Source organism: Chelonoidis abingdonii, chromosome 10 (genome assembly GCF_003597395.2).
Source record: "Chelonoidis abingdonii isolate Lonesome George chromosome 10, CheloAbing_2.0, whole genome shotgun sequence".
In the NCBI taxonomy this organism is placed as follows: Eukaryota; Metazoa; Chordata; order Testudines; family Testudinidae; genus Chelonoidis; species Chelonoidis abingdonii.
In genome coordinates, this window is record NC_133778.1 from 54,410,145 (window position 1) to 54,437,044 (window position 26,900).

Sequence of the window (26,900 nt, forward strand, 5' to 3'; positions counted from 1 at the left end):
TATTTGAGTTTGTAACCACAGCAGGATGTGGATAAAGAAAAACAAACAAAATCACATCCAAAGGTTCAACGTATGTCTTAACACAGAGATATTCAGCTGCTCGTACAACCTACATCTTTCTTATCTACCACAAATAATGGAAACAAATAATTTTAGGAAACAAAGTTCAAGGTATATAAAACAGCCAAGTACAAGGGAAAGCTACTTAAAGTACATTAAAATAATTTCACAAACAGCAACTTGGAAGAATTGGCTTCCAAGAAAAATATTTGATTTTAAATCATGTCACAGACTTCCCATTATATATAATTAATATATTTAATACTTTTCTGCATGCCTGGTTATAACAACAATTGGAGATTAGAAGATGATCAAAGTCTTACTTATTCACTTTTTCTTGTAAGTTTGTTATTGTAAATAAAAAAAAAGAATAAATGCCATTATTCAAAACACAATTAAAAAGTCAATGGAGCCAACATTTCTTCTTACTTGTGTTTTCAATACCAAAACACTGAATTCTGTTCTTTAAGTTTGCTTTGAAACAAATGCAGGGACAGTATGTCAGCTTCTTCTCACTTTGCTTGTAAATTCTTGCCAACTAACCAAAGCAGTTTTTAATATATACTTTTTATTGGTTGATTAAATAATGTTCTAGCTTGCATAAGGATGGGGAGGTGCTGGGAACATACCACAGATTTCAGGATTAGGAAAAGGCACAGATATACATGACTGGCCTGTGTTTACACAGTATTTCATTTATACAGATCCCAATACATATTGCTTTAATAAATTTCAGTAGACCACAGAGTGGCATTACTTCTATTGTAAAAGTATTTCCATTTGAATTTCCCCACCTCTTACCAAATAAAGTGTCATGCAAATTTCAGCAAATATCAAATAAGAGTGGGAGTAGCATGGAACAAGTCTCCTTGAGGGCTGAAACATGAAGACATTCATACATCATCAAGGGAGAACTGAATACATTTGTAGTTTTCCTACCTATCATTGGCTAGTCTGGTATTTCCACACAGATAATGGGCTCCACGCATACCAGCTTGCTTATTTGTATATCATTATCTGGATAATGATTTCCAGGTTGCAGGTCAGCATTTCAGAGTAGTGCTGCTGGAGTGCTGGTAGCAAATGAAGTCTTGGGGAATGCTTTTGTGTTCATTAAGCTTCTTTCTAACAAAGGTGGTTTGTGTGTGTGTGTGTGTGTGTGAGAGAGAGAGAGAGAGTTGTGAAAGGCTTTGGCTTTCCACACTTGACCCTCCAAGGTTCAGATCCTCAGCTGCACCAGAGCTCTGCTCAGTGTCACTTTTCTGCTCCCAATTCCTGGGACTGTGGAGGCAGGTCCAGCCCCAGCTATAATTGGAGCAGAATCAGGAATGCTTTAAACTATGCCTGGATGTCACAGCCCCCCAAAAGCCACTGAGCAGCCATGAATGGCCATAGTGCCACACTGCTCTGGGCATGCCCCCAGAACAAGAACTGCTGCATTTTTTTTCTCTTCTTCAGCAGCCAGCTCAAAGTCAACAATGTGAATTACTACAGTCACACTTCAAGGATCAGTCAGGCCCTGACTTTGTATTTTATTTATTCACTTTTTAAAAAAAGCTGCTATTAATACAAGTATCTGGGGGTAGCTGTGTTAGTCTGTATCCACAAAAACAATCAGGAGTCCGGTGGCACCTTAAGGACTAACAGATTTATTTGGGCATAAGCTTTCGTGGGTAAATAACCTCACTAGCATCTGAAGAAGTGGTTTTTTAACTCATGAAAGCTTATGCCCAAATAAATCTGTTAGTCTTTAAGTTGCCACCAGAATCCTTGTTGTTTTTATTAATACAAATTATTTTTATAACTTAAAAAAAATACATGAACACAGCTCATTTAGGTTTGAGCATTCCCTGCAATGTTTGCAACCTAGACATTTGTATGACAGCATGAAAAGCAGAAAGTGAAAACTGACTACTCTGTTTGCAATGTCCAAACCGAGCAAAATTCAACAACCTCCTTCTCACCCCCTGCACCATCCCTTCTCCTCTTCACCAGATGAATGGTGAAAAATAAATGAGCCATTTGAAATTTGCAGTTTAAAAAGTTTAAGTTGCATTTAGTAATACAAAAGTTGACTTTTCTTTTAAATGTAGTTTTTAACTTGGCCATGTATCTTTACATTCCCTGGCTGAGCATCACAGAAACTAAAATGCTCAACCAAATTCTGGTATTTGGTGTGATTTGCAGTTAGTCAGTAGGAGACTGTGTGCGCGCACAAGGAGGAAGAGATTTTTATAAATAAAACGAAAATCTTCCACCACACAAAAGTCAAAATTTGTAAATTCAAAACGTTTCTTTGAAATTCAAAAAATTTTGAACAGCTTTAGTATATCTACTCTGCGTTTGTAATGATAAGAATTGGTTCAGAACAGGCTAACTAATTGTGGAACCAAAGTAGAAATTTACAATTCCTTGATGTTCTTTCTCCATTAGACACTGGCACCAGAGTAACTACATTGATGTACTTATATCTGGGCCAGCTTCTAATGCATACACAGTGCACTTATGTGAAGTGAAGATGACACTGGTAAGAGTTATCTAGCAAATTAATGGAGTAGCCACACTAGCAAAAAAAAAAACACTTTATATCAGTGCAGCAAATCTACATTTGAGGTTTGCACATTTTGCAAACTTCTCTAATGTGGACAGGGCCTAACACCTCTGACATGATGCTTATGAAACACTTGACAGTGGTTAAGCAGCTGATCTGCTATGACTGCTACTTATGCCAATTATTTCCCTGTTCCTTTTTTCTCCTCATTCCCCATCTCTCTTTCCTCCACCTGCTGTCTTGTCATATGCTAAGTTCCTTGAGCTAAAGACATCTTTTTACTAGATGTGTACAGCTCCTAGCGCAATGGGACCATGATGGGGCAATTAAAGTCTTGATTGAGTGATTTGGTTTTTTTGTCCAGATCTAGCTTTTTATATTTATAACTGCTTATCCAAATCTGTGCACCACTGGAGCTAGCAGAAATAGCAAAAATAGCACTGACTTACTGACAAACGCTTTGCCATGTTGTGATTAATAAGTTAACATCAATGACCAGACCAACAGCAATAAATGACTATTATCTCTAGTGTGAAATGATCAATGGGCTATTAAGATAACTTCCCTCATCATGTCATAAAATTTCCATTCGGGAGATAGGGTAGGCTAAGCCACTTGACAATAAACAGTTCATGTAGGAATCACATTCCTGTTTCATTGCTGTTAAAAGATTATAAAGGAAGTTCAGCAGGGAACAATTTTATTTCAAGAGTTCTAAAACAATTCAAATGATGGGGTGCAATGGTGATGACTTATCAGCTATGCTGTGAAAATAATCTGTGTGAGTATCTGTGCAAGACACTGCATTTTAATAATATACTGACAGTTATGCAGTGTCTTTCATCCAAAGATCTCAAAGCATTTGGACTACTGTATCTAGCCAGGAATCACTTGCTCAGCCTGGTTACAGAGTACTGGCCCTTAGCTGCAGGGCCAACGTAATCTCAGAGAGTAAGCAAGTCAGTAAATTGACCAAGGAATTTTAATGGACTGGAGAATGAAGTTGCCCTCCTAGATTTGGCAACATAATTGAGTTAAAAGAAAAAAAATTTAAAGCATATAGTTATATTCTGAAGTAGCAACTCTAAAAATAGTAACATGAAGTTCCGTATTTATTGTATCAGTGACTTTCAGATCAAAGTTACTCAGTTGACCAATCGCTAACCACCATATTCTAGGATCTGAAATTCAAGTAATGTCTTTTATGGCCCAGCATAGTGATCAGTAAGAATATTCCCCATATCAAAAACTACCTTATATTACACACGTCCCATTTTTAATAGGATTGCATAGATGTAACAGAGTGAATTTGGTTCTGCAACTGGAAATTGAATAAAAATTCTATTGATGATGCAAGTACCAAAACAGAATCCAGTTTATAGCCGTGTTGGTTTTCTGTTCTAGTGGGATTAAAAACTTGAAAAAAAAAATTAATATAAAGTATATATGACAGTTTTGTCAAAAATGCTGATTTGATGAACCCAAAATGTTTTGTGAAGACATCTCAGGTTAGACAAACTTTCAAGAATTACCTCAATTTCATGCACAGCTGCTGATCCAGGGGACATGTTTCGTTTCAGAAACATCATGTGTCAGTGTGTCCGAAATTAAAATTCAGAATCAATTTGGTTTGCAGGAAATTTCCAGTTTTAGCCAGATTTAGTTCCAAGGTCTGTTGATACAGGGTATTCAGTAACAGTCTGCTCCTAGAACATGGAAGCAGCGAACAGGGCATCTCTGAGAAGATGACCACTTCTGCAGTTCTGTTTGAGGGTTTCCTGCACCTGCTTTGTAGCAAATTTGATGTTGCCATTTATTATTGTACTTTTGTGCAGATGATTTTCTAAAAGCACACTCGGTATACACTGATACAGTTTATTTTTCCCAGTATAGTTCTTGCTGTAAAACTTCTTATAGGCCTCTTACTGTACACTTTTCCTTTGTAATTATGTGTAGATGACAATACAATGAAGTTCTTAGGTTATGTTGCTGGCAAGACCCAAAAGCAAACTTCAATTAAGAATGAGCTAATACACGAAAAACCCCAGCAAAGGCTTGCCCAATTCATCTATAGCAAAAATATGCTGCCTGTAGCAACAGGGCTCAGGGCAAACACAAGCAGCAAAAACAACCCACACAGGATATTAAATAGTGTGAATGTGATTAGACGGATGGTTTGCATGCATGTATGACAAGAGACATTCTCAGCAAAAAACACACAGTATCCAAGAATGCTTAGTGCCTAAAGCAAACAGCAAACTTTCAAAAAAGAAACCAGGGAAGAGTCACAAAATAGCAGAATAAGAGCCATCTTTAAGGGAAGGGGGAAAAGTCAAAATCACTGGAAAGAAGGTAACCATCCCCCAGTCTCTTTCACAACTGACAGGCACCTGGCTAGAGTCCAAGTCATTTTAGTCAGTGCGATGGAACTGTACAGCTAAGTAAAGCTACTAACTGCCTAAAATAATAATTAGAATTTTAAAATATTGAAGAAATAAGGCACTTTTAGGAGACAAAGAGTTACAAAGTAAATAATGCATGAGAGAGGATATATTCCTGGTCCTCCCAGTAGAAGCCACTTTGCTCATTTGAAATCCTCGTGACTAATTTAAACTGTTAACTAATAGTTTTTCAATTGAAATCTGCCAGGAAAATGTAGAAAATATAAAAAAGCCAACAATATGTTTACAAAAAACTTAGGTATTAACATGAACATCAGCATGGAGTTAACCATGTGACATTAGCACACTATTTCAGTGGTAATCCTGGCCACATTTACTAGAGATGATGAATCTGCTGAGAAAGCAGGATAATCAGATGGCTAGGAATTTCCAGCCTTTACAGGAAACAAATTTGTGAAACAGCCATGGACAAAAAGGGAACGTGGGTGGGCTCCAACCAACCACATTTCCTTCCTTCATAAGCAATTCCTTTAAAAAAACATTTTCAGGAGTGTCAGACAGGCTCCACCTGGTGCACAAATACTGAAGAACATTCATGGTTCTCACTGCTTGGCAAATATTTTTAACTAGCTTCACATTCAAGGAGCTAATGTAAATCAATAAAGAATGTATGAACAAACTATAAACTATATCAGAGTTGGGATATTTAGCCACAATCTAAATATACAGAGAAAAATTCCTAGATGAGGAAAACGCCACAGGAACATATCAAAGCTGTACATGGAGGCGATGCTTAGGCAAAGCTGAGAAAACAGAGATGAGAGGAAACATTTAAAGCCAGCAAACTGGTTAAAGGATTAGGCTTCATAGATGCATCCATTTTATGGTCAGAAGGGGACCACTGTGATCACCTACTCTGATCTCCTACATAACACAAGCCATAGGACTTTCCTGAATTAATACCTGCTTCACATCCAATAGCTAAAGTCAAACTAGAGCAGATCTTTTAGAAATACATCCAGTCTTGATTTAAATATTTCCAATGACGGAGAATCCACCACAGCCCTTAATTAGTTGTTCCAATAGTTAATTATCTTCAATGATAAAAATCTGTGCCACATTTCCAGTCTGAATGTATCCAGCTTCAACTTCCAGCCATGGAATCTTGGTATATTTTTGTCCGCTAGAAGGAAAAGGCCACTATTACCAAATTTCTGTTTCCCATACAGGGATTCGTAACACACTGATCAAGTCACCCCTTAATCTATTTAGCCTATCCTAGAAAAGGTTAAGCTAAACAGATTGAGTCTTTTGAATCTACTATAAAGGCAGGTTTTCCAAGCCTTTAATAATTCTTATGGCTCTTCTCTGAGCCCTCTCCAATTTTTCAACATCTTTCTTGAATTGTGGACGCTAGAAATGGGCACTGTGATCCAACAGCCATCACCAATAATGACAAATGCAGAGGTAACATAACCTTCCTATGCCTGCTCAATATTTCCCTGTTTGTACACCCAAGGATTGCACTGGGGAGCAGACAGTGTCTCTCAGTGGATAGAGCACTGGACCAGGACTTGGGTTCTGTTCCTGGCTCTGCCTCTGGCTGCTGTGACACCTTGGGCAAGTTACTTCACCTCCTTGTGTCAGTTTCTCCTTCTGTAAACTGGGGATAATGAAACTGACTTCCTTTTGTGAAGCACTTTGAGATCTACTAATGAAAAATGCTATACAAGAGCTGGATATTATTAATATAATTATTAGCAGCCCTTTTGGCCACAGCATCACATTGTGAGCTCATGTTAGCTGATTATCCACCATGACCCCAAACTCTTTTTCAGTCAGTGCTTCCCATGAGAGAGTCCTCCATTCTGTAAGTACAGCCTATACACTTTGTTCTTAGATGCATGATTTTACATTTGACCTTACTAAAAACACAAAATGTTTGCTTGCACCCAATTTTCCAAGCACTCCAGATTGCTCTGTATCAGTGACCTGTCCTCTTCATTAGTCACCACTTCCCCAATATTTGGGTCATCTGCAAACTTCATCAGCAATGATTTTATGTTAGGTAGCATAAGGACAACCAATCTCTGAGGTTGGACACTGCATCTAGAAACACTCAATGATAATTTCTCATTTACTATAACATGAAGACCTGTCAGTTAGCCAGATTTTAATCCACTGGAGGTGTGTCATGTTGACTTCGTATTGTTCTAGTTTCTTAATCAAAATGTGCATGTTCTATAAATAAATCTGTGCATATAAACAGTGATGCCTTCAAAAAACACACACACACACAAATATCACAATGAGACAGGGAAGGAGGGAACAACACATGAAAGATGTTCTGATTCTGCAGATAGTGTATTAAAACTGTAGTGATGCTTGATGTAGTGTAATTGCCTCTACTGTATATCCTGAATGTTGCTTGTATTGTATGATCTAGGGGGGAAAAAAGCTTTCCCCAAAGCCAGCTTTGCCATTCACACCTTTGTTTACAATGCAGTAAGATCTTCACCACCAAATATCAGTGAAAATCACAATACATGAACTAGAACTGGGCAGAATTTTTTTTCTAAACAACATCTTTTCCATCAGAAAATGCCAATTCATCAAAACAACTTTTTTCACAGGAAGGGGTAGGTTTTGATGAAAAATTTTCAACTTAAAGATTTTGAAGTTATCAAAATGTTTCAATTTGACATTTTCAAAACAAAAATTCTGGTTTCCTGGTTCAAAACATGTTAATTACACTAAAAAAATGGTCAAAATAAATATAAAACATTTAAAAATTATCAAAACAAAATGTTTTGATTGATCCAAACCTATTATTTTTTGGATTTCTGGTTTGTGAAAATTTGCAATTTTGACTTTGCATCCCAATTTGACATGGGAACATTTTTTTAAATCTCCAACATTTTTGCAGGACTAGAAAATTGTTTCCCACCCAGTTCTAATATAAACAACCCAACTCCCCTTTAACTTTCCTTGTAAAAACATAGAGCTAATTTCAACATTTTGGCCAACACCGATTCCCTTCCTCCAGCTAAATGGCAGAGTGGCTGAGGCATCAGCCCACTGACATATTGCTCTCCCTTCAATTTACTACAAGTACCAGTGCTCTAGCTGTTCACGTTATTGAGTTTGGTATAATGTAGTGCAAGAAATTGAATTGCTGTGTAACAGCTGCAAAGGATTAAAACAAAGGATGGTTCTCTCTGAAACTTGCCCTGCTTGCCTGTTGTCTGGAATTACAGTCACCTTAATTCAGTACAGGATAAAGCCAAAGCTAATTAAAGAAAAATTGCCTAATTTCACTTTCCTCCATTTTGCATTAGGAACAGAACACTTTTCATCAGCATTTTTATATGACACCAGTTTTTGTAAATCCTACAAAGTTTCCAGATTGCTGCTTTTTGTTCCCCTTTGGCATGCCACTTTCCATAAGCAGCATTCACTGTATATGTGTTAAGATAGGCCTCTATTGCTAAAGGAATGACCTCCCAGATGGCTCCATCTCTCAAGTGGTCTCTCACCTTTATGGCATGAGATTTGCTTCTGAAAGTTCACATTCTGAATGGGGTCCAATAGACATCTTCTTCACCCAAGCATCCAGAATCACTGAACAGCCCATTTCTCCATGCGTTCACGCACACACAAAACAGTTGCTCTTAAACTCTTCAGCTACATAGCATTACCCCTGGATACCCTGGGTATTCTCTACCCTAAATATAGGGAATACTGCAAACAATGCGGGCACATTATGTTATCCAAAGCAAAAAATGAAAAGTTTGCAAGGGCAGTCACTGTACATGGGGAATCTTCTCCATATAACATAGGTTTTACTTTTGTACATTCCATATTTCAGCCTATATTTGTAATAACAGTTCAGTTTACATAAAGAACATCCACAATGAGAAGGATGCTTGCACAGTGTTGTAGCTGTGTTGTTCCCAGAGAGACAAGGTGGGGGAGGTAATATATTTTATTGGACCAAATTCTCTTGAAGAGAGAGACAAGCTTTTGAGCTACACAGAGCTCTTCTTCAGGTCTGGATATAATGAAAAAGGACAGAATCTAAACCAGCAGCTTTCAAAGTGTTCTGACAGTGCATTCCTTCTCACTACAGTGGTTATTTTTGTTCTTCATAACTAAACCACCAGAAAAACAGATTCCATAAAAAAAGTCTTCACAGGTTTTCTAAGAACAAGAATGGGATATAAAAAGAGTGAATGTTGAACAGCAACAGATCTAAAAGTCACTCACTCACTGTTTATTTCATGTTCTGGTAGTAACTGGAGTTTGACATTCCTCCTCGGATAGCATGAACAGCTGTTGGAGAAGATGCTGGGTAATGGCCAGGACGGATAGGCTTGGCTGTAGCGTGAAAATCAAAACAAAATTTAGCACTCATAGCAGCAATTGCACCTCACTTTCTGCTCTAGCACATCACTCTACTGTTATAAAAGTAACTGTTCTAGGCATTTCCTGACATCTAGAATAGTTTGGGCCACATTCTGACTGTGGGGAAAGTGACAATTTCCCTCACCCTGCCCACAGACACATGCTGCAAAGGTGATCACTTGCACCTGCTTTCTGCCAGTGATCATTCCTCTGTACAAACACCTCATACATTCTGCTTCTGGAAACAGGACTTCTCCGTGAAGTCCTTCTGAGTGGGGAAGACTGTACATGGTGACCACTGCTTGGGTTGGCCAGCCAGGTACTTGCATATGCCCACTTTCCTCCCACTACTATGGCGGAGATGAGACAGATCTTTGTGGGACTTTCTGGAGGAAGCAGAATGAAAGTAGTTAAGTATATATGCTCCCTGCTGCCCCCCTCAGGTTTTCCAGTGTGCTTCACCACACGATTTGAACACATTTCCACAATGAATTCCACTTTAAACACTACATGGCTATGCGTGCAGTCTGTCCAGTGCCCTGGTGGCACCAGGCATCCCTAAGCTGCACAGCAATTGCATTTTAAAATAAAGTGTGCACAGAAGTGAGAGGATGAGAAAGGGGACAGAAGAGGGAGGAAGAGCAACAAGGGGAATGGAAGAGACAGTCCAACTTAAGAAAGGTCATTAGAAGTACACAAGACACATTAAGCTAGCTAAATCAGTAAACAAATATCTGAGGACCTTTATCCTTCAGGTGGGTTATGTTCTACAAACGTGAGGACCCTGAAGTGGCCATGGGTGTGGTGTGCACACCTGTTCGGGGAGGCTATACCCTTGCCTCAGCCCTTCAGTCTGAGGCCCCACCCTACTCTGCCAGAAGCTCCACTCCCAATCCACCCATCCCCAAACCTCCCAGCTGGTACCCAGAGGAACCCGAGCCCCCTGACCAACCCTCTGGTGCCCAGAGCAGTCCAGAGGGGCCCGGGTCCTGGCCACCCAGATCAGTCCGAAGGAGCCCCTAGCCTGGGCCACCTGGAGGAACTCTGAGCCCCGCCATGCCCTGGCCTCAGCATCAGCGGAGGTTTGGAGAGGCTTAGCCTTCCCCAGTTTTCATTACCTGCCGCCCATGGAAGCGTCCTTCCTGTAAGGAATGGTGCACTGACAAAACATAGCTGGGAATCAATAGTTTGCCCTGGATGCCTTCTACTATCACAGCACTCTTAAAATGTACACAAAGTTTGTGAACAACCCAATACTTTGTTTGGTTTATGTCCTTACCAATCTGAGCAGAGTGTGCTCTCTTTGCCATGTTCTTGGCTCTTACAGCCTCTTTAATGCGATCTACCTCCTGCTGGTAGCGTTTGCGGTCCCGCATGGCGTTCTCCTTGGCTTCCTTCAGTGCACTCTCCAGAGTCTTAACTCTCTCTGCTGTAGCTCGAAGTCGTTTTTCCAGCTTAGGAAGCTCACAACGAAGATCTGCATTATCACGTACCAACTGTAGTAGGAAGAAGAAGAAATGGTATTACGCCCTTTGCAAAGCCATGTGGTCTAGTGGATAAGCCATCATGTCCTGCGGGGATAGAAGATTTCACTGTCATCCTTACAGAAATGTACCGGGGCAAAACAAATAGGGTTCTGTAAAATTCATTGTAAAGTACACAGGAAAGAGGAGGTTTTTCAACTATAATGATTTAGGAGCTGGTATTCCCTTGTTCTTCCACTGAAAACCTGAAAGTTTTGTATGTTTTGTTTTAATAGATGTGTTGGTCCCAGGATACTAGCAAGAGAAGATGGTGAGGTAATATATTTTATTGGACCTACTTCTGTTGGTGGGTGAGAGAGATAGACAAGCTTTCGAGCTACACAATGCTGTTTTAAGAGAAGTTCAACAATGAAATTTTGGCTATACAAGGAAAGCAAGAGTCAAACCTCTTTTAGTGACGACTGTATTTAATTTGTAAACCTCAACACTCTCTTTAGGAAATAAATCTGCCTAAATTTAATTTCAAAGATAAATAAATCCATAGCTTGTTGTCCAGATTCATACAAGATCAAACTAGAGATGCTCTTTGTGTTCCATATGCTTAAACTTCATGCTACTAACAAGACTGCTTCATGTATTAGATTGCCTTCAGCACTCCCTTCTTGAACTGTACCATCATTAGTGGTTAAATGCATGTGAAACAGAGCCTAGTCTACCTCAGTAAGGATTTACAGCTTGTTGAATCAATCAGTCTGCTGCTGCTGAAACCTCACAAAGGGGAAAAAATGATCAAGCAATAATGAATTCATTAACCCTCAGAACACTGACTACCCACAGATATTTAACATATTGGGGGAACAGCTAGTTTTTTACTGTTTCAGATGAACTACTGGAAGTGAGTGGGCATTCCTCATCACAGAGGGAGAATGGGTTTCTGGCTGCCAGGAGCTGGGCCAGCATCAGGATGCTTGGGAGGAACCAGTCCTTAACCTGAATAGAGAACCCTACCTCTTCTCTTCCATGCTACACTCCACTTCACCCTGCTGTCAGTTCCCAATTTCTCCCTCAAGCCATGAACCACTGTTGGCAAGATAGGTCATACCCACAAACCCGTTTAGAGATGGGAAAGAACAGTCACAGAGCCAGCAACAGAGGAGAGCAGGGGGAAACAAAGGGACAAGTCCAATGAGGGATGTGTGTGTTTGTGTATGCACACGAACGGGGAGCTTTGTTCATCTCTAGTCCCTATGTAAAAGGGCACTGAAGTTAACTATCAGTTTTGGGTTTTTTAAATGTTGTACAGACACACTGACAAAGTCTTGCCCAAACAATTACCAAAGCACATTAGACTGGCATAAATGTACACAAACATATATTTATGCCAAGCATCACATGTTCATGGCACATGCATTCATTATACAAACATTGTGAGTGCAGGAGACCAACTCAAAATTCATTGCATCAGGAGTAAATCGGAGTCTAACTGAATATCATGGGTATTTTGGCAATTTAAACATTATTTCAACCAATCTAACAATATTGGAGGCAAATTACCTTCAATAAACTACCCTGGGAGTAATTATATAGATAATTAGTCTCAATTAATTACAAAATCATCTATCAAAAAGGTCAATTAAAAATGTGATTTGGAATAATATAAAATAGTAACACGTTAACAGGATTCTCCTATGGCTAGAATTTCAGGGAAGACCAGGGTTAAAAATTAACTGAAGAAAACAAACTACTAGACTAGCCCACTTTCTATTTAAAGAGTGACTGCTAAAATCGAAGTCAGGAGTATTAGTCCCACCTGTTTGTGAACCTTTGTAAGCTGCTCCAGGTTGTTCTCAAGAAAGGAAATTTTCTGCTTCTGAGCAGCACTTCCTCCTGCATCATCGCTATCCAATTCAACACTCTGCACAGAGAGCAAATTATAGAATTAGAGCGAAGACTATGAACCCAGAGAGAGGGAAAAGCTAGGGTTTTGGGGGGTCTTGTAAGCTCCCGAAAGGGAGACTACTTCTCAACAAAAAGGTCAAAAAAGACATTGCTTTTTCTGTTCATTTTGTGTTCTCAGCAGCTACATTCCCTCAATGTGGAAATTAAACAAATAAAAACCTTCACAAAAAAACCTTAAGGATCTGGAAAAGGGAGTGCCGTGCAACCTTTTGACTAGCTTTCATGTTGACAAAAAATTCAGTTTCTCCGTGATAAAAAAAACCTTAAATTCTGCTAAAAATCATATATCAGAGGTGCACAATGAATTTCTCAAATTTATTTTGCTTGAGGAAAGGATGAGGAGTTTTGAACCATAAAGAAGAACCACAGCCCACAATTACGGCTCAGGTCAGCACAAGTTTTAGGTATGAGTTTGGGTAAGTTCTGGTTCACTAACTCTGAGTCAGTAACTGAACTGATAAGTGAGATCAGCCCATTGCACTGAATAACTAGTTAGAGGGAAAAGCCTCAAAAACAGGCGCTGAAGCAGAATTCAAACTTTCCTAGACAGAGCTGAAAGCACTCCAAATCTCACTCCCCCAGAGTACAACCAGCAGGGGAACAGCAAGCTCTCAGAAACCAAGATAATTGGGCATGGTATAAGAACATTGATAAATAAATTACAAGTCTGCTGGATTTACATCAGGAATTATATACACTACGCAATATAATAGCCTGGCAAGATTTTTACTGGGGGAAGGAGATAGATTGTGTTAAAATAAAATCCAAGTAAGATTTGAACTTACTTTTTTGACTCTAGTGGTGAGGTCTTGAACAAAGAGTTTTCGTAGGTTGTGGAGGGTCTGAAGTTCTCTTGCCTGGAAATAGAATTTAAAAAAAAAAGTCAGTAAAATTTTGCAGATACTGTTATAAAATTTCTCCTCACATAAGAGCATGTAGGGTACATTATACTATAAGTATATATGCAGATATGCCTGAAAACATACATATCTCATTACTGTTTAAGTAACTTTAAATTAATGAATTGCATTAGTTGACAGAAGGGCATGAATTTGGGATGTAATCGTGTGTGGGAATCTGATGGTTTCACAGTACCTCTATCACAGCTCACTTTACTGTCCATAATCATTTCACAAACATCAGCCAAAATTGAACGGATTGTAAAAAGGTGGGGGGGGGGGCATCACAATGAGTTAAGGCTTAGTTCATGTGACTAAAAGCAAGCAATTGTAATTAGCAAAAAACCCAAATCCTTGTTTGTACATCTTCTGTCTCGCTCAGTCACATCCCCATAGTTCATTGTTTTTGGCTACGTGTCCGTAGTGAAGTTCTCTCTGAACACATCTAACACACTGAAGAAAAAAATAAACCAACCAGAAAGACAGTCTCAAAAGCTGGCTGTGGTAACATGTCCCCAGCTATTAAATGACACTTAAATCATTGAGCCTTGAATTCATGCTATGACAATTTTGCTGACCAAACCGATGCACTGAAAGATGGTGACATTATACAGGCACTTAGATACCAAGGTGATAATACCTTATAAATACCACAGGTTCATTCCTAATCTTTCAACATTACTTAATTTTGCTAAACTTCAGCATAAGAGCCACTTTATTCAAAGAGAAATGCGAGAGGCATGGCACAAAAAGTCTTAATCCTTTGCCCATTCTGTGAAGGGCAGAGAATCCAGTTACAGGAAGGAAGTGTGCAAAACCATTTGGAAAAACAGTGACTTCCAACCCATTCTCTACTTTTTATATGTTGCACTGGTATGAAGGATATGCCCCAAGTTGATAATTATATATGGTGATATGCCTATCTCATAGAACTGGAAGGCACCTTGAAAGGTCATTGAGTCCAGTCCCTTGCCTTCACTAGCAGGACCAAGTACTGATTTTTAACCCAGATCCCTAAATGGTCCCCTCAAGGATTGAACTCACAACCTTGGGTTTAGCAGGCCAATGCTCAAACCACTGAGCTATCCCACCCTGTTAGGAGTTGCCTTAAAGCACAACCTTGGCTTTTCTATCTTATTTTCATCTTCTCACACAGAAATTTGAATTGGCCACTCAATATATCAGGAGCGATAAGACTATAAGCTTTTGGACTGCCACTTCTTATCTTTATTACTTACTGGGAAAAACTACAAAGTGATTCTGAACCCAAAAAAGGAGATGCTACTGCAAAAGGACGGATAGAAGTGCTTACTTCCAATTATCCACAGACACAAAATCAGTAGAAAAATGTGATGTAGAATTATCCACATAAACTGTTGTATTCATAACACATATCTTACACTGTTCTAATACAAACATACAGATGCACATTACTACTCTCAGAAGGGGAAATGTAATTTAGAGCTAGACAGAGTTTATTCTTATCCCACAGCTCTTATCCAAAGCAAGGGACAGCATGAGTCCCAATTCCTTCCCCAGTTCCATCCTGAAACTAAGCCATCCGCTACTGATTACTTCCCTCACCACACAGGCTCAACTGTGCTGGTGGTCGGCAGGGGGGCCAAGTCAAGGCTATGCCCATTCTTCAGCCCTGCTGGAGACAGGAGACAGATCTCCTACTGGAGACCTACCTGCACAGGACAGGGAAATAGCAACCCCAGGGAGACAGCTCTCCCCACCACACAGTGACCTAGGATGCACACCATGCTTTCAGGGGTTTACACTCCCTTACTTCTTTGTGCACATGAGAAAGCCACAATCTTGGACTAAAATGGTACATGTTGCATGTAATTTGTTTTACTTGATTTTTCCTCCTGCTGCAGTAATTAACGACTGAAATTTTGATCATTGCTAATATTTTAATATAGCTGCAGCAACACCCTCTGAGATGCCATGGGAATGGACAAAAGAGTGCATGAGCATACAACAGTTTAAGAAGTTCCTTGATTTTAAACAAAAACACCCTCTGATATAATCGGTGCAAAATATCCATGTCCTATTGCTTAAAACTGAGCTACAATTATATCACTTACTCATTGAATAGGACAATATCGTCACAGGTTATTCTTACAATTCATGAGCAGAATGAGCTGCAAGAGAACTCATCTGAAACGAGGAGGGTAGTTAAAGACTTTTTCTAAAATCAGGAAATGTTTATATCAAATATATATATTTGACATGAAATCTGGGTGCCTAAAGTTCAGCTCCAAAATAAAAATAACCTGATTTTAAAATTATGCTCCATAGGAAAAAAAATAAATTAACAAAATATGTAAGCAATTATGCTTCTTGAATTCAAAACATAATATTTTGCATACAGTTAACAACTTATACAGTAACTGGAAGAATTACTAAAAAATGAAGTTCTGTAAAAACTTTAAAAGATAACGTTTGAATGTTTTGCTCAAGAAAGTAAAGGAAAAACAAAACTGGCTAGAGCCAAATTGTGGGCAAAGGCTGAACAAGTTTCACCATACAGCTCTGAATACACACATCTTTCCTGAACTACCTCTGATATTCCAAAATTGAGCGGAAAAAACTGCCTATTGTGTGGTAGTTTTGGAGCACACACCAATGTCCACCTGGGATTATGAGAAACAACACCAGATTTATTTTCACTTCAGAGTCAGTTTTCAGAAGGAAAAAGCTAGCATGTTAACCTACCATACAATCTACTCCTCCTTCATAGGCTGATACAAATGTAGGGCAGGAAGGGACCTCAGGAGCCCCATATACTGAGGCAGGGCCAAATATACCTAGATCATCCCTGACAGGTGTTTCTCCAATCTGTTCTTAAAAACTTCCAGTGATAGGGATTCCACAATCTCCCTTGGAAGCCTATTCCAGAGCTTAACTAGCCTTATAGTTAGAAAGTTTTTCCTAATACAACACCTAAATTTTCCATGTTGCAGATTAAGCACATTACTTATCCTATTTTGAGGAGACATGGAGCACAATTGATCATTTTCCCCTTTATAACAGTCCTTAACATATCTGAAGACTTATCAGGTCACCATCAGTCTTCTGTTCTTAAGACTAAACATACCCAGATTTTTTAACGTTTCCACATACATCAGCTTTTCTAAACCCTTTTATTATTTTTGCAGCTCTCCTTGTGACTCTCTACAATTTGTCCATATCTTCTTAAAGTATGGCACCCAAAACTTGACACAGTCCTCCACCTAACGCCTCACCAGTGCCAAGTAGAGTGGGACAATTAATCCACTCGTATTGTAATCAAGAAGAAAACCACTGTTGTTTCAACCGACCTTTTTACCTCTTCCAAAAATCTTGTATATTGCACAAAGTCAAAGTTTTTCACAAGAAGATTTCATAACATTGATCTGAAGACAGAACTCGTTCTTCAAAAGAAGTGTTCTTTCAGTACTGATTGCAGAGCATAATGTATTTTATACAGGATTATACTGATTGCACAGTGACAAAGTACTAACATCTCCGAGAAACACAATTTAAATGTATTAATTTAATACATTGGTTATGACATTAAATCATAAATACCAAATATTGAAAAACTTGTAGAATGAGCCATTGAGATGACTATATGTAGGATGATAAATAAACCGATCAGTAAAATAGCTTTAGGAAATTTAGAAATAAGGTGTAACCTAGATATGGGTAAAAGTGGGTTGGGTCAGATCCTAAACGTATTCAGATCAAGTTCAAGACAGAAGGACAGTTTGGAAATATACTACTTTTTTAAACTTATTTCTCACCTAAGCTGGTCATTTTCTTGCAAAAACATTGTAGGCAACAAGCACACACAAAAAGGCTGGCAACAAATCACTTGCAAAACCCTAAACCCTTGCAAAAATGCTGATGTTTCAGTTATAACATACCACAGTTTCCTCCAGCCCTTTAAGATCTTCTCTTGCTTGTTCCCTTTTATCATTAAGCAGTCTAAAAAGAGAGACCATTATGTAAGCCAAACAACATACTGAAATCATGAAAATGAAACAACACGGAACAGAATAGCATCAGTCAAAGTTTTCAGATTTGGATGGAACAGGTGTGCACACACTCGCACATCTGAGTAAACTGCACGTGCAATTACCCAACTGTACACACACATGTGCAGGCTTTTCAGCAGTAATGACTGGGCCACCATCTCCATTTTGACATGCATCTCTTGTAACTGTATTTGAAAATTTAATCTTCTGTATTTATAGAAAAGTCTGAGAAAAAGCCAAAATAAGCAACTAGGCAGTTTTGTTAGTGGTGGATTGTTTGTTTTTACAGTACAATAAGCCAATCTGCAATCTTGCAACGAGCAAGACATTTTCAGTTTATCTCCTTGCATACGGTAACAAAACTAGAGCTCTGAAAAGCTTATTTTGGCACATACTAAAACAGCAGAAAAGCAAGACATAACCAATGTAGTGTGCCCTGTAATTGGTAGGTTAGCCTGGTTATTGGGATGGTGTCTTCTGTATGAGTATTTTGGTGTAAATGCTTCTCACTAGGAGACAATCTGGGATGAGTCAGGCAGGCAGGAAGACATTGCTCAAGATGGTCAGCTTCCACTTAAGAGTTGTCAAGGGACAACACCATAAATATTATCTCTGGTGACTCTGGCATAGTCCTGGACAACCTACAGAAATGATCCAACCAGGACGGTTCAAAGCTGGCCAAGACTTGAAGTAGCCTCCTGGAAAACAAAGAATCCTTGTAGGGTTAAAAAGGACTCTCTTGAGGATCTAAAGGGGGAACCAGATAGACACACACAGACTGTGCCAGTGTCTGAAGAAGCTAGGCCTGCCTCGGTTGCCATTATAGGATGGTAATACTTTAGGTAAGATAGACATGTTTACACGCTGTTTATCCAAAATCCACTTTTCTCTAATGCTTTGATCCAGTTGTTAAATAAAAATGCTTTGTTTTAAGAAAGCTGTTGGTCACTATGTCACTTGTCCCTGTAAGAAGGAAACAGGTGCCTGAAAACCAGCTGGATCTGCTGAGTAATATTCCATCTTCTGTGGTACCTATATGGCCTTCTCCATTCCCATAATACCCAAGCACTTCAATCTTTAGTGTATTTATCCTCACAACACCCCTGGCAAGTAGGCAAGTGCTATTATTCACATTTTACAGATGGGCAAATGAGGCAACACAGGCAAAGTGACTTGTCCAAGGTCACACAAGAAGTCTGTTGGCAGAACAGGGAACTGAACTCATGCCCGCAAGTCCTAGGTCGGTGTCCTAACCACTCTAAGTGGCTGGTATACAAAGGGTAACAATCTCAGAATGGAAGAATTGTGTGATTTCACCCCAAGATAGATAAGGCCTATCACCTGAGCAGGTGCACTCAAAGAGATCAGAAAGGGATCAGAGATTAGAAAGGGATCAGAGGTGCAGCTAGCCCGTAAGTATGACAATATACAAGAAACAAAGCTTAAAGAGATCAGAGAAGGAGACCGCAAACTTACATTAGCTTTTCCAGTTTCATTTCTCTTTCCTGATCCTCTATTTTCAATTTATCATAATCAGAGCTCAATTTCTCTTGTTCCAATTGCAGCTTCTGGTTCATACTGAAATGAGAAGAGGAGAAACCTACCCAGCTTGATATAGACCATTGTAGGTAAAACACTTCGAGAAACCTTCACATTCAGAACAGAGTTACCCACAGAGAATGAACCTGCAGTTCCACCGAGAGATTCTAGTATTTATACTAACCATGAAGGATCATTAACTGGAATAACAGCCTTCATTAAAATATTTTTGGGAAACAAAACATACGAACATCTCTTGTCCCCTCCCCCCACATACTCTTTTTATATCTCAAGGGCACAACCTGTACTTCCAAAACTGTTCTGTTTTCACATTTCTCATTTTTCAGTTATCATGCCTTATCCATTTTATAAATGCGGTGGAAAATGAGCATTACATTGGGATGAGACAGATTTAATTAACTGTTTACAGAACCCACGGTATAGCAGTAAGGAGCACAGTGCCCCATATTGTACTTTACATCATAATTCTATTGAGAAAGAATTCCAGTGCAGAATCATGCACTAGAAGAACAGACTTGGCTTCAGTATGTTTTCGGGGTACCTCATTAACTGATATATACTGAAACTGGTGATGCCAAGAAAAAACACCCATAGTGCTGGAACAGGAAGCAGCTGGAGTTTACTGGCCAATAGTTGTCTGAAGAACCAGAAAGGCTATGGCAGGACCAGTCACCATGACAGGTGTTCAGAGTCTTTATTTTTCTAATTTGTTCTCATCTACTATTTCTATTATCTATAAGCCTTTAGGCTTAACATTATTCTTTCTTCCTCCCCTCCACAATTCTTTTTATTGAAGTAGATACACAATAAGGAAAAGGACAGTTTAATCCATAATATTCTATACTTTTCTGTCCCTTTATCTTCAAATCAGTACAGAATAGTTATATAGAGTACCTGTACATGCTGGTTTCTAAGGCCAGCTAGGGTTAGTAGAACTCTGAGGTACATAGGTATGGATGGAAGAACAATCTTACAATGTTATTAGAACAGTCTAGAAAAGAGCTAAATGACAGGGAAACAATGAGCAAGCATACTCTCTGATTTCATCAATGATTTTCTGCTTCTCTTCAATCTCATCTCGTAGCCTAGACAGCTGTTTTTGGTGGGCTTCCCTGTGACTCTCCATCTGCTGCTCCAGCGCTTTCTGCAGTTTGAAAAACAGAAACGGTGTATTTCAATAGTTATCTTTTGCTAATGCCTAATCCTTTCTTTTCTGTACATACGAGCTGAGTCAAACTTATAGTTTTAGATTTAAAAACCAAATCACATCAGAACCTTACTCAATATACTGATTTATACAGAAGGTGCGGTACCATCTATTGCACCAAGTGCTAGATTCATGACTATGTATCTGTCTTATGTGGGGAAGCCCTGATTTCTATTTCTGTGGCTTTGCAAGGAACATGTACAGGAAGATGGCAGGTGTGTGTTACTATGCATCCCCCAAGAATTACAGCTGCTCCTGCCATCTTCTATACCATTGTACCCATCTGTTTACCAGGGAAAATTTTTTTTACTGCTTTAGTTGTGCAGATGAAGAACACCTAAAGGGGGAATTTGGGGGGGGGGGGGGGGGGGTTTGCCTTCTAATCTGCGATAACCTCAGGGACGGAGATGACCGAGGGAGCATAGAAACATTTGCACCTGCGGGGGGGGGGGGAGGAGCAGCTTACCCATGACACTACTGCTGAACTCCTAGAGCTAGAGATATTTCAAGTACTTGGGAAAGCTACATTTTTATTTTCTCTCTTTTGACTTAAATGTTACATAAGACATTTTTCCCTCACACTTGACATGGAATAATTCTGCATAGCTATTTAATCATTAATTTAGGTTTCTGAATCCGAGGTCAAATTTTTGAAGTCCAGTTACTATCCCTGTTAAATACAGAATTCCTCCCCCGTCCACACAAACTGTAATCCTCATTAAAAAAAACATAGCAGTTCTCTACATTATTGCTTAATATTTCCTCCTTGCATTCTACTTGTAAACAGGAAGGATAAATATCAGAAAATATGTTTTTGCTTTATAATTCATTAGGTCATATTTAGGAGTAGGTTCTTTCCAGATGATTGGGCCATTGTTTAAATATGATCTGGCCTTTCCTTATTAAATTCCAGTATAAAAATCACATTGATCCACAAGGCCTGATTCACCACTTAACTAATTTACTTCAATAGATTTCTACTGGTATAAAACTGAAGTAATGAAATGGTGAATCAGTCTCATTTTTGTGTGTGTAGGTAAGGAAACCATTTCCAATTACGAGTGCTATCTTAGACACTGAATTTCTCTCCTGGGTTCAAACAAAGAAGTGGATTTTCTAAAACCTTTTTGATTAAATTTGTACAAATCTTTCAACTGAATCTTTTCACCTTTTGAAGTTAGCTCACCTTCCAAACCATGCGGCTCCAATATTTTGGCTACAATGTACCTTTTTCCCCTACAGCTTTATTTTATCAACATTTTCAAGGTCTTCCCTTTCAAATTGGGAGTCACTCCTACGTGGGATGTAGGTTTCCCAGTGGACATTTATGGCTCTGACAGATTATAAAAGTTTATTAAAATTATTGGGCATCACATGTGCATTTGAAAGCAGAATTCAGACCTAATTGTTGGTTTGACAAGTGTTCTTGGTGAGAAAATCTATAATTGTGGCCTGCAATGCTACCTTCATTTCCTCTGCATCCTGAAGCAGGGTCAGATGCTCCTTCTCTTTATCCTTGAAGCTGACTTCATGCATTTTTTCTGTTAAGAGTTTAAAAAAATAAAAGTTAAGAATTAACCAAAGACTTACTCGACACACTAAATCTGAAACCATTAAAAAAAAAAAAAAAAAATCACTACAACACCTTTTTCTTTCCAGAAGCAGACAGAGAACTTCAGCTCACACTTCAAGAATATTGCATATTACCCATCTCCGATACATTTTTAATGGTAACAAAATAAATGGGCACACTAACAGTCATTTGTTGAGAAAGACTCACATATGGCTATGCAGGGCTCTATCTGAAGTGACATGTGGATAACTCACCCATCACCTTCTCCACTTATCACCGGGTCAGACCCCCCATATACCTACAACTCCTCCCCATTCCCAGCATCCTCATGTCTGCTTGTGACCCTTCCCACTGTCCTTCGGTCCTGCTGACTTCCATCCTTTTCTTCTACCTTTTCAGAGGATCCAAAACATCTGATGCCACACCTATCCCTAGGAATAGATGGGGAAGCCTGAAGGTGGAGCCAAAACATGACTTGCCAGACTATTAAATAATGAATTCTCTGACACAGCCTGCTGCTCCTGGAGTCTGAAGAGACCCTCAACAAGGAATATGGGGTGATGTTCTGGTTGGCAGGTGTATGGTGGAAATCAGGACTCACTGTGGCACTGTGTGCTACAGAGGCTTAAGGACACTAGAGAGAATTGCTCTTTCAATAAATTTTTCATATGTTGTCACAAAAACCTAATTTGCAATCCATAAAATGAAGTCCATGTATTTTCAGGATGCAACGAAGCAGCTAGGAAAGGAGCATTTCAGCCAGGATCAAACAGGGAGCAGTCTCCCCTGTTGTAGAGCAGGCAACTCACAGGGCTTGTACGGGTCAGCAACTAGGGGAATTATTTCAGTTAGACTGGACTCGAAGAATATTACAATACCAGGAGGGCCTGATGCTGCTTCAACTGCATGAACTAGGCTGCTGTGGCTTAACTTTGAGTTTCATAACAAGCACAGTGTGTACTGCAAGTCACTGAACTGTGTGATATTGACTCAGCTGTACTGTTCTATGACTGGATACTAAGCGTGCAAGACAATTTATTAGGAGGACGGGGGAAATCATTTGTTGTCAAGTTTGCACATTCAGGTTTCCCATTAGCTACATCCATGCAGCCTCTTCAGAGTTTGCTTTTGCTCCAAAGAGACCCTGAGCGATGCCTGGGATTAGGCAAGTGAATTAAAATCCCGACTATCCAATCTGGCTCGGACATGTCATCCTTCTAGTCATGGGAGGAATGAATGATATGTGGACAGGGGCAACCATTATTTGCAAGGAAAGCCACAACAAAATACAAGATCCTCAGAAGAGCTGTCAATGTGCCAGCTGAACAGAACTCAATTTTCTAGCCTGTAGAGGTAAAAAGTCTATGGACTAGAGGCCCCCCACAATTAATTACCCTGTTTTAAGTACAGTACCTTGAGCACGCAACTTGGCCAGCTCTTCATTAAGCGAGTCTTGTGATTCTTCTAGGTGCCTCCTCTTCTGTTCCATATTTTGCATGTAGTCTGTAAGGGACTTAATCTTTGCTTCATGCTTTAAAAAAAGTGAACAGTAAGTAGATATAAATGGTAAAGCCTGTAATTTAGAAATGCAGGTACTCTCTTCCTATAAAGATTAGGGACGTGTGAAAGCTCTCTGCGTCCAGAGCTACCTACTAGGAGGACGTGCTGTAGAGGATCTACGATAGATGTAACACCAACACATTATTAACTCTTTGTGGCCTGTGGTTAACACTATGTAGCATGACCGGTATTTCCACAATGCCATATGGAATGCAGGACCAGCCTGTTATCAACCAGCAGCAATATTTTAAAGTCAAATTCACTTAACATTAGGATGGAATACATAATTGAGCAGCTTCCTGGGCATCTCGAGCTGTACTACTAGGAAGCCAGTTGTGTTGGTCAATAGCATCACCAATCATTTGCTCCTATTTTTTAACAAGAAAGGTCACTTGAATTAATAAAAATAGCAGCTGACACATTTCAAATGTAAAAAGAACAAAATATATTTTATTTTGAAACAAATTCTATTCCTAATTTCTGAGTTAAGAGGGGCCTGTGTGGGAGCTATTGCAGTTCTACTGATGAGATCATTTCATTTTAAGAAGACCTGCCTCAGCATGGAGAAGAGGTCTAGATTTTTGAGTTCACATTATATTTCTACATTAAGGGCAAAAGCTTCAAAGGTGTCAAGTACCTCCTAACCTTAATGGGAGATGACAGAGTTCAGTACTTGTCAGGACTGAGCTCTCAATTAAAAGTACACGTCAAATTCCACATCTATCGTGGTGACAGTCTGCTAGATTTCTAAGTTTGACAAGAAGCATTTGGAATGCTCATTCCCCAAAGTGTGGAATTAGAGCAGCACATGGCAGACACACTCAATTTTAAGGGCTCAATTAAACAATCCAAACCTCTATTAACTATTGCTAAGTTTCCTCCTAGGCTTAAATACAGAAGGAGCTTCATCATGGTCTTATTCACAGGGCTCCCAGAATGACAAGAAAAAAGTTCTCATGGTTGAAAAAATTCATCTGGTTGGTTTCCACACAGCACTAAAACACCAGAAGAAAGGTGTGGACCATCAATCTCAGCACAGTAGTGAGTTCCACTCCCACTTCTGATTCTGCCTCATTCAATGGCCTCAGGCAAGTCACTTAACCTTTTTGCCTCAGATTCTCTATCTTTACAGGGGTGTGGAGGGGAATAATTAGGTAACATTTGTTAAGTGCTTTGACCATGTTGAATAAGTGCTATGTAACTGTTAAGTATTACCAGACTCCAGTATACAATTTTATTGATTAAAAAAAGCCCTGGGATAAGATCATTCCCATGCATGGTTCATTTCACATTTCTGAACAAATGATCTATCCAGCCACAAACTGGTCTAGTGTCTTCCTGGAACGTTTAGAAGCATGCTACAACTTCTGCCTTTTCATACCAAGATCTACAGCAAGTTCAATGGCTTGGAGAGTCACAACAACTGCAAAACTGGGCCTGTCCCTACTTATATTTTAATGATAAACTCCAGTTTTTTCACACTAAGTGCCAGCAAATTACATGTAGTGGACACCCCGCAATCAGAGATGTGATGACCATGTGGAATCAACAAAACCCCATCATATTGGCAGTAGCACATTTCTTTTCCTTTTTCCCCTTTAGTATCACAAAAAGTCTGACCCAGAGGGGAATCCTCCAAGCTCTTTTTCTGGTCACACAACAGCCACCAGGAAACCCTGCTGCTCAGAATTATATAGTACCATTCTCCATAATTTTAACAGTATCATTTCATATACTATACTGTATATCTGCTAATGCCTCTCCCAGCATTTTACAAATGAACTGGATATTAATTTTGTTAATTTAATTTGCATGTCATTTTTTAAGTTAAAGACAGAATGTTAAAGGTATAGAGTTGCAGAAATAAAGTTGTTTCTTCAGCATGTATGGGATAAGCTGTACTTTACAGTATGAGGGAGGTAGAAACCAAGCAGACATGATCTCATCATTGAGAAGTAGCATATTTAAGAAGGTTGGGGGTGGAGGCAGGAGATTTCAAGGAAGAAGAGGGTAAATCAGTGAGACTTTTTCCTCCTCCTCCTCTCTTTGGCAGGAGACATACTTGTGAGATGAGGAGCTGGCAGGATGCAAGTTCCCTCTCACTGGCATTCATCTTCCTGTTGGAGTCTATCTGGGCACTCTCCAGCTGCTTGCTGCGGTTCACCAGAGATTTCACCTCAGACTTCATCTTACTGATATACAGCCGTGCCATGGTGAACTCCTCCTCGATTACCCCATTCACATCTGCTAACTAAAAACACAAACACAAGCTTAATGCAGGCTTATAAAAGAAAATAGCCAATGCAGAAAACTTTCTTCTAGTGAACCAGTTGTCTAGAGCTAGGAGATCTCAGTAATACACAGCACAATTCACAAGTCCTGGGTATACCAGCTTGGATTTTTTCCCGTTTACATTCCAAGATGTTGTATCACTCAACCTCTCAGAAACTTCCTGGATAAAAGTTAAGTCTTCCTGCTCAGGTTATAACCACTGATCCAATGATTCAACATTAAAAGTGGGAATAATTTAGAACCTTGCCCTAATTGCAGTGACACATTGCAGAAGAGCTTTCCAATGCTGCTGGAGAGGCCATGAACCTCCCTTTTTAAAGTGACATTATAAAGCACCCTCTATTGTTACTTGTTTACACTGAACACTGTCCTGTAAAGCCCTGGCTTCTTAATTAGTACAAGGCCTCCACTAGATGGTAAGCATCTATTTTCAAGTACTGTACCCTTTAACATAATTTCATATACAATTACATGGCCACCAGGGGTTGCTGTAACATCTTATGCAAGATTCACTCTTGTGCTACTAGGAAAAAAATGGTTAAAAAGAACTTCTAGATCAAATCACATTAATTTGGACAGAGCTACCTGCAATGTTATATCAACCCTAGATTTACTGGCTATTTGTATCAGCCAAAACCTGAAATGGCATGACAGTTTATTTTGCTTATTTTGAGATTGCAGCAGCTAAATTTCCAGAATTATTAAATACTTTAATATCCACTAATACACTAAGGAACATTCAGAACCTGTGGAATGCCTTGATAACAGCAGAATTCCAGGAGTCCAATTTTCTCTTAGCTCTTTGAGCAAGGAATTCCTCAGCAAGCATGGATTTCCTTTCCCTCCCGTACCCAAATAGGCCTTCTAGCAACTCTTAAATGAACAGTTCATACTCTGGGAAATAATGATGCAGGACATATC

The 26,900-nt window shown here is 39.2% G+C and overlaps 1 protein-coding gene across 3 annotated transcripts in view; it reads right to left on the minus strand.

Annotated features, from left to right (window-relative positions):
* KIF5C (kinesin family member 5C) overlaps window positions 1-26,900 on the minus strand; it is a 125,503-nt gene that overhangs the window by 5,015 nt on the left and 93,588 nt on the right. For 2 of the 3 annotated variants that reach the window (XR_004372205.2, XM_032769528.2), the window contains exons 16-25: window positions 25,750-25,938; window positions 23,541-23,658; window positions 22,019-22,095; window positions 20,382-20,491; window positions 19,264-19,365; window positions 17,677-17,737; window positions 13,646-13,717; window positions 12,712-12,816; window positions 10,697-10,913; window positions 9,280-9,390 (exon numbers count right to left, since the gene is read on the minus strand). Coding sequence is in view for 2 of the 3 variants with exons in the window: in XM_032769528.2 (XP_032625419.1) it covers window positions 9,287-9,390; window positions 10,697-10,913; window positions 12,712-12,816; window positions 13,646-13,717; window positions 17,677-17,737; window positions 19,264-19,365; window positions 20,382-20,491; window positions 22,019-22,095; window positions 23,541-23,658; window positions 25,750-25,938 (1,155 nt within the window). In the remaining variant the exon portion in view is untranslated. The remainder of the gene's footprint in view (window positions 1-9,279; window positions 9,391-10,696; window positions 10,914-12,711; window positions 12,817-13,645; window positions 13,718-17,676; window positions 17,738-19,263; window positions 19,366-20,381; window positions 20,492-22,018; window positions 22,096-23,540; window positions 23,659-25,749; window positions 25,939-26,900) is intronic. The other variant, XM_032769529.2, reaches the window with a different exon arrangement.